The sequence below is a fragment of the Centrocercus urophasianus genome, unplaced genomic scaffold, assembly GCF_019232065.1.
Source record: "Centrocercus urophasianus isolate 14NV4802_14NV808 unplaced genomic scaffold, USGS_Curo_1.0 seq_53, whole genome shotgun sequence".
Taxonomy (NCBI): domain Eukaryota; kingdom Metazoa; phylum Chordata; class Aves; order Galliformes; family Phasianidae; genus Centrocercus; species Centrocercus urophasianus.
In genome coordinates, this window is record NW_024885122.1 from 125,127 (window position 1) to 136,227 (window position 11,101).

The window sequence follows — 11,101 nt, forward strand, 5'->3', positions numbered from 1 at the left end:
ACAGATAAACACCCTATACCTGTTGAATGGCACTTCAAATTACCCAAGTAATATTTGTATATCCTCCAACCAGGACATGGAAGTTACAACTGATCATCTGTGGAAACACTGGGGCTATTATATTTTTACAGGTTTCTGTCAAAAATGAAGGATTAGAAGCTTCCTCAACAATTGAGTGCATGTCTAAAATTCTTGCAGTAAAATAATTTACACCATTTACTGGAGTTGTGAAGGTTTCCATTTTAAAGGAAACACTGCCTGGCCTGGGAGTAAAGATCTCCCTTGTGAAAGCCACAGCCCCAGAACAGGCATTACTAGACATTAAAAACATATTGTAAAGAGCAGTTTCTGCAATCCAGCCTTTAAATTAGGCAAGCAACACAGGAGAAACTGGTGAAATTTAATCATGGAGTTTTTGGTGGGTAAAAGAGGTAAGGGGGGAGGGAGAAGAAAGTGGAAAAAAACCAGAAATATTAAGAAACTTCCCTAAGATCTCATAGAGAGCACTGGCAAGGCCAAAAATGAACTCAGGTCTCCTGGGCCCTAACCACAAAATAACTCTCTTCAAACCCAAGTTCCCCAGCCAAAAGCAAGCAGTAAAGAGAAGCAATTAAGGAGAACTCTGAATCAACACTTGTAGCTAATGAGAATCTTTATTACAACAATATGTATACAAACACATGAGAGAGAAACTACCCTCTCCTGAGGTTTAGCAGCCCCTGATAAAAGAAACTGATTTTTAAACAAAATAACTCACTCCCTTAATATACAGTTATCTTTTCTTTGTATTTTCTTTCTGAGGGGTGAGATGCAATAAGCAACTCCACCATACTAGAATCAGAGAACATCCACTCTGCCTTGCAGGTATTCAGAGCAGCTCTTTCGACTTTGGCAGGGATGGACTCAGCCCTTCTCAGTCATAGAATCATGGCACCTTTTCCTGCGATTGTTTTATACCATGTCCTGGTCAAAGCTAAGTTCAGAATTTCATCTTTGCCTTTTTCCTTTCTGCAGATGGAACTGAAGCTGTTTTACAGAGCTGTTCTCATTTAATCACTGTTAACAACAGCTTTAGGGAAGGACTATTTAAAAAACACCAACGAGAAGGTATTTGGGTGACGTTGGCTCAGCTGTGATTGAAAAGCAACACAAACAGCAGTGGTAACACATCTCACTACTGTCTGTGTGGGAGATCCTCCTGCCACAGAAATACGGAGCACTGAAAGAATCAAAGAAAGCCAACAAAAACAAAAACATGACAGAGATCCAGCAATAGAAACAAGTTAGACCAGGCACCCTTCAGTCCAGTGGAAGGCTCAGCTAATAGGGTGTATCTGAGACTGTAAAGTCACAATTGAATGGAAGAATGTGAACATTCACCCCAAGGAAAGAAAAAAATCACCTCTTAAAAAAAAAAATAATAAAAACAACTGTACTTCTTCCCACAGCATGTATTTCAGCTATGGAGCTCTGTGATACAGGACACTGTACACACTATAAGCTTATGAGAGTTTCAAGTGCAACTGCACAAACTGACAGAACAAAAACCAATCAGTGGATACTACAGAAAACCGCTTATGTTGTCCTGAAATAGACAACTGCTGGAAGGTAGAGGAGCACGTGAGAGAAATACCATTACATGGTTTTCCTGTAATTAAATTCTTTCTAGATAACTGCTATTGGTTCATTTATCAGAGACAAGATGCTGGCCTATGTGGACATTGCACTTACTTTAAGATAATAAAGCTGCTATCATGTCCCTTGGTGCACCAACAAAGAGGAAAATAGGATATCAGAACAAATTTAGGAAGGCTTAGATAAGACTCTACAGATCAAATCCAATACCCCTGCTTACATCCAAAATGGCAACACAGCAACCAGGGCAGGTTCCAGCTCTGGACTACCAGACTCCCACATTACAAAGCAGTAACTTTTATGGGTAATATTAGAACTGTTCCATGTAAGCATTGCTTCCAACCAAAAGAGAGTTGGTTATGGGTTTTTCTGTTTGTTTTTTTTTTTTCTTAAGAAAGCCAACAGTATCAGACAACCAAGAAGATGACAAATAAATGCTTTACCCATCTGCTGTACTTCAGTGGACCTGTGAAACCCATGGCTTCTATCATCCTTGTGAAAGGACCCACTTTCTCCTCAGATGTCTGCACAGAATCTTTCGCAGAAAGCTGCTGTAAAACAGAAGGATTGTCACATCAGTCTCAGCAATGAGACCTGACACATCAGATCAGAGGCAGGCTACAAGCTTAGAGAATGTTGGATTTTCTGGTTACTTTCTTTGTTCACCAACACGAACACAAGTTTTCTCTGCAGAATAGCATCCTGTTTTTCTTACTTTACATTCCTCTATTTATAAATTCAAGCACTCCACTGTAAGCTCAGGCTCTGATTGTACAGAAATCTGCTTTCTAATACAGTGCTCTCCTATTCTGGATTGCCATATTCTTTCGGAGTGACTGCCCTTTACTTGAGCAGATAAAATGAGGAAATAAATCACAGAAAGAGAGCAAATAAATCATAAATAAGATAAATTCTGGGTCCTTCCACATTTTCTCTCATTCTCACAGACATATTGTATTCTACAGTAATTATATATGATATAAACCAATCAACTCTCCTTAAAATTAATGAAGCTACAGAAACCCACTGTTTTAACTGAAAAGCTCCACCAGATTCTTATTCCTGTTACATATTTTCAGTTTTATTTGCAGAAAATCTAGATCAGGGAAATATTCAGTCCTCAATGACTTGCAGTGCCTGCAAACACAAAGATAAAGGTTTTACCAATACATCTCAAACAGCACTAGGCTGATAAGAAATGTTCATGGTATTCTGCCTGAAACATCACTGCAGCACTGAACAACAATATGTAGTTGCCATCTGTACTCCAGAAAAGAATTTCTAATGAATCAAGTATATTTAATTCTAATGATTTGGTATAAGTATTATGTCAGCAATAAACTAATTTTCACCATTCAAACCAAAACCTACTGCGAGTGAATCTCCTACATATACTTGAGGAATACAGGTGTGAACCATTTTCATCTGAGAAAGTTCCTTGACCAGGAAAGTTAAATTGCTTTGAACTGATGGAATTTCACAACGCACTTCCTCCTAAGACACGAAAATACCAAAAATTTTGTCAGTAGGGAAGTAATTCAGGAACACAAGAACTGCCATGCGTGGCCAGAACACTCAGACCAGTGCCCCAGCTCCAGCAAGGACCAGTTGCAGATACCAGTTGCTGGAAGAGCTACTTAGAAGAGCAGGGAAGTACAGTCACACACACTGCAGCTCCCGAGGGTGTACTTGCCCAGATTTAAAGATTCGTCCCTGTACTAGAAATGCATGCACTCCTTTGTTTTTGGAAGCTACAATTTCAGCACCCCAAACAGTTTTTGAATATTTAACCTCCATGGCACGCTTCTACATGAATTTCACTGCTTTGTTGTGTAAAATCAATTCCCTTGTGCCTCAGACCTTGCAAGTTCATTGAAAGCTCCCAACTTATCTATAAGAAGTTACAGATTGCCATTACTTATTCCCCTTCTCAGTCTATTCTACAAATTTTGTAGACTAGTATTATGTATATGCCCACCATTTATCAGTCCTTAATTCAGGAAAGCCCTAAAATAGCCACATACAGCAGGCTTTCCAGATTTCTCATTTGTACATTCTCTATAGCGTCCTTAGTGCGAATAATTTTTGAAACAACATAAGTGACAAATAAGCATTGAAATACTGACATATATTAAGCTCAGGCTGGTATACTTCCACAAAAAAAAAAAAAAAAAAAAAAAGACTGAAAGGTGATAAAAATTGTAGTTTGAGACAGAATCGATCTCCATGGCATACAGAGGGCATGTGAGATAAAACGATCTGTACTCACATACAGCCCACAGATGTCACGTACAGCCCGTGTCTTGACCTCCACCGTGCCCAGGTCAGTATGAAGCAATGTGCTCAGTGCCATTTGATCAGCTATCAGTAAGACAGCGCCCCGCTGCCCAGGACCCCTTTGCTTTGAATGCTGGCTGTTCAACCTGCTCACCAACCCACTGCTAACAGCCACACCTAAAGGTGCTTTCCAAACCTCTGCCACATGTTATAGGACCCAATGAGTTTATGGATAGGTAAATAAAGATTTAATCCCATTTTACTACTTGGCTTTTCAAGATTATCCCATGCATTATTCTTCTGTACACTAAAAATGACCCCTTAATCTTATGCCATAGAATCTCTTCATAAGACAGGCAGGCAACAACAGGATACATTCAATGGGAAACTCTGGTCCCAATGACCACTGTCACACGAAGCTCACTAAATTAACTTCCACATCAATTAATGTGATACTAAATCCCTAGTGAACCCAGGCACACCAATTTTACAACGAGTCTCTTGTCTACAAATTCATTATGAAGCTTCCTTTGTTACAGACTTTTCATTATGCAGAGGAAATTAAGTTAAAAGCCAACACTGTCTTGATTCAACTGTTGTTAGCCCATCACCAAAAAGCATAAAAGAGCTGAGAACAGCCTTCTGCTACAAACTGCCGCGACTCTTACTTCATTCAGAAGTCTGACTCAACTAGCTCAGGAAATGCAGCAGGGCTTTAAGCAGTGAATTCTTTGTTCAGTGTATGGACAGACATGTACAGTTCATCCTGACAATGCTACTTACAAATGCAATTAAACAGTCATTTAAGTGTGTATAAAACCAAACAGAAAACATTTTTGAAATTTTAATTCTCTTTTAAATTTAAACAAACTCACCAAAAACACTGAAAGGCACACAAGCCCATCTTTCCTGCTCAACACACAAAAACTGAGTGTTCAAAATAAAATTCCTCTTCACTTTGTCAAAAAATATATACAAAAAAAAAAAACAATTGGAGCTTGCCTTTAAATCTAAACCACTTTTCCACTAGGAGTAGCTCATCGAGATCACATTTCAAAGACAAGTATTTTTCTATTCAAAATAACAAGGTTGCAGTCCAAAAACTTATCTACCTTACCTGCCCTGTAGTAAGACACCTCCTCTCTGCACAGATTCTTACATCAAGGCTATTTTAACCTTAAGGAAGCTCCCTTATACCTCTCTCTACTTCTGTACTGGAAAAGGCTAAATGAGAAATACATCAAAACCAAGGGCCCTCACTCCCAATCTGAAGATCTTCATGGTCCTTGTGAGATCTGTCATCTTACCACCCTCTGCTCTCCCAGATCTGCCCTCCAAATGGTATTTCTGCAAATGTAAAAGGTGTCCCAGGCTGGCACGGTGATCAGGCCATGCCCCAGCTTTGAGGGCCTGGATTCTATTCTTAGCTCAATTCCTGGTGTAAGTGGTGCAAGCCACTTTGTTTCAGTCTTTTTAAAAAAAAACAAAAAACAAAACAAAACAAAACAAAAAAAAAAACAAAAAAAACCACCCACACATTTGGTTTGCTTCACCAGCTCAAAAACCTGAGAAACTGGCTAAAAACAAGAAAAAGGTGAAAACTAGGTGAAAAAAGGACTACGTGCAAAGAGCAGCCAGTAGTTCTTCATTTCACACCTCCCCTTGTTCATTTTAACTACCCATGTCAAAATAAGCAATTCAAATTCCAAACATTTCTAACACTTACACCAGCAAATACATAATCAGGCAGCAAAATGAGATTTTTATGCAAGTTTTACCCAAAAATCCCTTACTGCCCTTTTCCTGCCTTCCCTTTTCTTTTGCGAATGTTCCTTTTTGCCATTCCCTTCACAATGAAATAGCAAGAATAGGATCAGGACATTCACTAATTGAGAGATGCTGATTCCCTTAAGTTCTGGAGGTGATTCATGCTCCAGAAGACTCCTAGACTAAGCTGAAGGAAATAAATGTAAGAGATGCAGGCATTACAAATTAACAAAATAATACAGATAACAATACCAAGTATAACAATAATTAGTCTTTATTAATATGCAACGTGACAACTTCCAGTTTAGCAGACAGCCAAACTTTTGTTACACGTTATCTCCAAGATAAGGAATCAGGACTCATCTTATTCACTGCCAGTATGTATGGGCAACTTCTGCATTTCCTTCTTTGAAGGTGAGAAGGGAGCATCTGCCACCCTGCTACCAGTAACTATTCTCCTTAACCCACCTTCTTTCCTTACTGGGCTTATTATAAGAAGCTTCACCACAAACAATGCAGCTGTGATTTGACTTTCCTACACTAGCACTTCATTTTCTGGAAAGCAACAGAACATTTCTCAAATTATTGGACCCATTATGAATGCTACTCTAAACCATTTGACATAGACTGATCAGCTACGTGCTTTCAAAGCATTTTGTTACCTCTATCTGTCTAATTCTTAGCGTAAAGTGTCCTCCAATAACAAAAACATCAAACTCTTCTAACCTTATTTGTACTGTAAATCAATCTATTCAGATGCATTTTGGCTCCATTGGCTTCAATCAATCCACCACAGGCTTTAGGCAGCTGGAACTGGCCAGTCTTGCATCTCTAGTAAAAAGGACAGAACAAAGAAAAAAAAGGAAAAATTGAAGAGATCGCTGACAAGTGAATACTTCACTTTACAACAATGATCCTTACTTTGTTTCCAAGCTGATCGGGTACAATTCTGAAAAACCTTATGCAACAAAAAGCACAACTCTATTACTGACAGTTACAAACAAGATGGTTGCCCATGCCTAATGCTTCTCTCTACATGTTTTTAAACGTTCTGAAGATGTACTGATGGAACTACCTGGCAGAACTCAAGAACGAGAAGTTATCTACTTTCATTTCCTCACAATTACATTTCTTTAATCTTTCAGTAAAGAATAATTCTTCTTCCTGGCCTGGCACGAAAATAGACCAAGCTATTTTCAGCTGTAGCTCTATGGTCCATTCAATTGCCTTTGTGGCCAAGGCCAGGGTAAAACAAGCTGCACAGTAACGGCGATCGCTTTAACATCCACATGGCACATGATTTGTGCTACAAAGCTTCTATACCATAAAGAACAACAAGTAAAAGCAAGCAGCTCCACATAAGAAGTGGGACACACATCTACAGTATTTTCCCAGATTAGTGGTCAACTGCTTAAGAATAAATTCAGACAAAGTAAATACGCTGTCTTGTTCAGCGTAGTCATTCCCAGATGCCTACTAAACCCAAATTGGTGGCTCAGAGTTAACTTTAATTTTAACAGTCAACTTGAAAACTACTCATTTCCTTCACTACTTCCAACAATACTCGTCCAGATGTAACATACAGGAGAAGGGGAGGCTTAATCTCCTCTGGCTTTATTGTTTGCGAGAAGAAAGCACTCAGACATACCTTGATCCTGTTCAGATAGGCTGCATCTTTCTGCATTTGCATTTTGAATTGCATTCTCATATATGGGTTCTTAACCTCCAACTATTAAGCAATCTTATGGTCAGCTTACTGTGGACAGACACAACCTGAGGCTATGAATGCTACTCAAAAACTGCGAGCAGCAAGGCAAAGCAGTGTTTTTATACTGAAACAATATTACTCTATGTTTCACTGTGCAAGGCAAACATACTATCAACACTAGAAAGCCTAAGGCTATTGTGGCATATATATTAAATACAATAAAATGCTGGCAATTAACTGCAAATGTGACAAACTTATAACATCTGCTTTGGAAAAACAACATCTACATCTCAATTTTGGTGTGTCATCTACTCAAAACAGCTTCATATTCTTTCCCACTACAAGACTACATTGGTAGAATGATGACAACTGTGTTATGGAGGGTAGGGGAGCTCACTCTTGCAGCAGCAAAAACCTTTTAAGCTGCCTTGATGTTTCAGCAATATACCAACAGCGAAGCAAGGACAGCATTTCTGGAAGCCTGATAGAAACTACTACAGATTTAAACACATCCCAGTTTTTATATAGTTAATGTAGAGTGATATCTTACCTGGAAAATACCATGAAGCGTCCTCCTACATTGGCCTTGGACCATGGCTGTCTGTAATAAGCCACTGCAAGCTGCTATCCATTGAGTTACTTCAGCCTGGCAGCTCTGGAAGACGAGCAATGAAAAAGAAGGTTCTAATACTCAAGAAGAGTTTAACTGTCCTCCTGTTTTCACAGGTTTTAGTTACTTAAACAAAAGCCTCAGATTAAATTCCAAACTTGCATTTGACAGAAGCATAAATTCTGACTATAAAAAAAATCCCTTGCCCTCCAATAAAGTCATGCCACCTGAGAATGCTGGCAGAAGCAGATCAATCAGAGGAAGCAGTGGGCTGTCCAAACCATGAAACACAGCACAACATTTACACCTGCAGAATAAATTCAGACATGTATTCCATTGACTGAAGGATCTCTAAAAAGCACTCAAACACTCAGATTCTATGCATCTTCATCATACTCAGGCACTGTGCTTTAGTACTCCAAAACACAAATAATCCCAGTCAATTTCAACAATAAGAAATTCCTTCAATAGGAATTAGAGGCAAGAGGGTTATCTTTGCGTCTTTCATTTGCTTGCTATACTCAAGCTAGTATAATACTTGTCTCCTTCATACATGATCTACATCAATATTGAAACAGTGGATATATTATTAGAGAGAAAAGACTTTTTTTTTCTTATAAAAATAGCTTTATTTTTTAAACAGAGACAAAGATGATTATGGGTTTGAGGCACCCAACATGTGAGGATAGGCTGCAAGAGCTACGACTATTTAGCTTTCAGAAAAGAAAACTCCAGGGAAATTTTACCAATGTGCACAAATAGAGGCACTGGGATGAGGGGAGATATGGCCAAACCACCATATGGTGCCAGTGAAAGTAAAACTATAGCACATCTGTCCAGAGGACAGGACAGACAAATTGGGATATTCACCATTAAAAACATAAGGAAATAAGGGAAAACAGTGTGTTAAGGTATCTTCCCTAAGCCATTATCACTATCTGTAGAACATCAACTCCCATTTAAACCACAAATGCTGCTCCTTCTTTACAATATGGCTGGTCTACGCCCAGTCTAAATCAAAAGGAGTTACTCCATGGTAGCCTGCAGCCAGCTGTCCTATCAAGATCCAGGTGAAAGAAAATACCTATGGCCTTCTAAACCTTTCCTGGCAACTTTTAGGAAAGCCATAGTTAGCAGACAAACTACCCTTCAGTATCTCTTCTTAGATAAAGGATGGTTTCACCACAACAGAACTATTGACTGAAACGTTCAGAAAATACCCAGGATTATATCATACAACAAATGCCTGAGAAAGCCTGAAGATTAGAAGAAAACAAAACTGTCCCTTCTTGTTTTCAGTATAAAGAAGAGATGTTTAAAGGCTGAAGATTTGCCTTCATTTGATTAGGCAACTATTAAACCCTACTGCAAAAGATGACAGCATGGAACACCATGTATCAGCAATCATACGATATCACATAACGTGAGCAGAATTATGTTGCTTTCTGCTAGAAATCCCCTGCCTCCTATCTGTATCTGTGTACTCTCACCACTTACAACAGCTCCTGAGCTTCTCTAATTACAAAGCAAGGTGCTTCAGACCCCAAAATGGCAGACATCTTGTCCAAAGAGAATTTCTTCCAGCTGGGATAAAAAGCTCAAGCAGCTTCCTCTGCAATATGAATACCAGAAGCAGATGAGAGAGGAGCACTGCATGGGGATAGGAAGCACAGGAGACAAACCTGCACCTTTTGCATGCAGCTTTACATTGAAACTGGCTCCCTGGGTACAGATCCAGGGAAGATCTCAGTGACTCACTACACCACTCCCGCCTGGCTTCCCTCTTGCTTTTTTCTAGCAATTGCCTCTTCAGCTCATTAAAACAGCAGGAAACTAACTTCATAACTGCCCCAGCTCTGCTGCTTTGGCATTAGAGCACAGGGGCCAAGGAAAATGCTGGGGCATGCAGAGGTATGCAATAGCACAGTGCCACAGGCGAGGACAGAGCACAGCCACTGAAGCAGGAAAGAGGAGCTCAGTTCACTGCATTCCAGTCGCTCTCAGGCAGATTTGCTTTCAGCTGTTTTCAGCTGAAGGGCTGAGAGGTTCACCACTATGATACCACACCCGAGGCATCAATTCCAGAAACGAGGTGGATTACTTTCAGAAGTGGGCACTGCTCTGTGACTACAGGCCTTGCATTTCTGCCACCAGCCTGACAGCATCAGCCACCCCTGTGTTTGTGCTGTGGCACAAATCAGCTGCAGCCTCCAAGCTCCCTTTTGTAAACTCTATGCTGACATCTGGCAACGTGCTGCAGGGGCTTTAAAAGCTGACAGACGAAAAGCACACAAATGCATGAGAAAAAACAAGGGAGGGGAGTCAGAGGGAATCCATCCTCAAGGGAATCCAATCTCTGCCACTCGACGCAAACCCTGCAACTTGATAACGTCTCCTCCCACCCCAACACCTCCAACCGAGAGCCCGCAGGAACGCACATCCACACCGCCCAGCACAGCCCCAGGGGCACAGAAAGAAGGCCTCAAGGGCAAAGCCCCAGCCGGAAAGCGCAGGTCTGCCCAGGCTCCTCTTGGATCACACGCTCTGAAGGAAGGATCGGAGCCGGCCCCGTGCATCAAAAGTGGGAGCGCCCCAGCAGCGCGGTGCAGAGCGCCGTGCGCACGGCTCACAACGAGGCACGCCGGTAAGCTCAGGACGAGAACTGGCCGCTCACAGAGCGGCGGGCGAACCGCCGGAGCCAGAGGGACGGAGCCGGGCAGGCGGGGCCGTGAAGCACCGCACGTTCCCTCGGCGGCACCACCCGCCAATGCCACTCACCGCGGCCCGCGCCAGCGCCGCCATGCCTCCTCACACCACTTCCGGTAGAGCGGCCCCGCCCCTTCCGCTCCGCAGGCCGCGCAGGCGCAGTGCTGCACGGAGAGGGGTGGGGATGCGTCCGCGTGGTTGAGCGGGGTGGGAGCGGGGTGGATTTGGGGCAGGTTCTTACGGATAAATGTGGTGATGCCCTGCCAACCCGCTGGCGAGGCTTCTCTGCTGCAAAGTCCTGCTCGTGGGAGTGATGGCAGTTGCGCTTTATCTCGTCTGCGTGGGTAGGGCAGCAGCGGTTTTCTCTGCCCGTCTCTGTAGAGATGGCAGCCTGCAGC

The 11,101-nt window shown here is 41.6% G+C and overlaps 1 protein-coding gene across 3 annotated transcripts in view; it reads right to left on the reverse strand.

Moving 5' to 3' along the window:
• The window catches only part of LOC122169387 (ubiquinol-cytochrome-c reductase complex assembly factor 1), a 53,082-nt gene extending 42,246 nt beyond the window's left edge, over window positions 1-10,836 (reverse strand). The window contains exons 1-4 of one of the 3 annotated variants that reach the window (XM_042835505.1): window positions 10,776-10,836; window positions 7,938-8,042; window positions 6,406-6,510; window positions 2,079-2,186 (exon numbers count right to left, since the gene is read on the reverse strand). In XM_042835505.1, the coding sequence (XP_042691439.1) occupies window positions 2,079-2,186; window positions 6,406-6,510; window positions 7,938-8,042; window positions 10,776-10,799 (342 nt within the window). In that variant the 5' untranslated portion in view covers window positions 10,800-10,836. Of the gene's footprint in view, window positions 1-2,078; window positions 2,187-6,405; window positions 6,511-7,937; window positions 8,043-10,435; window positions 10,589-10,775 lie in introns of those variants that run through there. The other 2 variants (XM_042835504.1, XM_042835503.1) reach the window with 2 other exon arrangements.
• Between the last annotated feature and the right edge of the window lie 265 nt (window positions 10,837-11,101).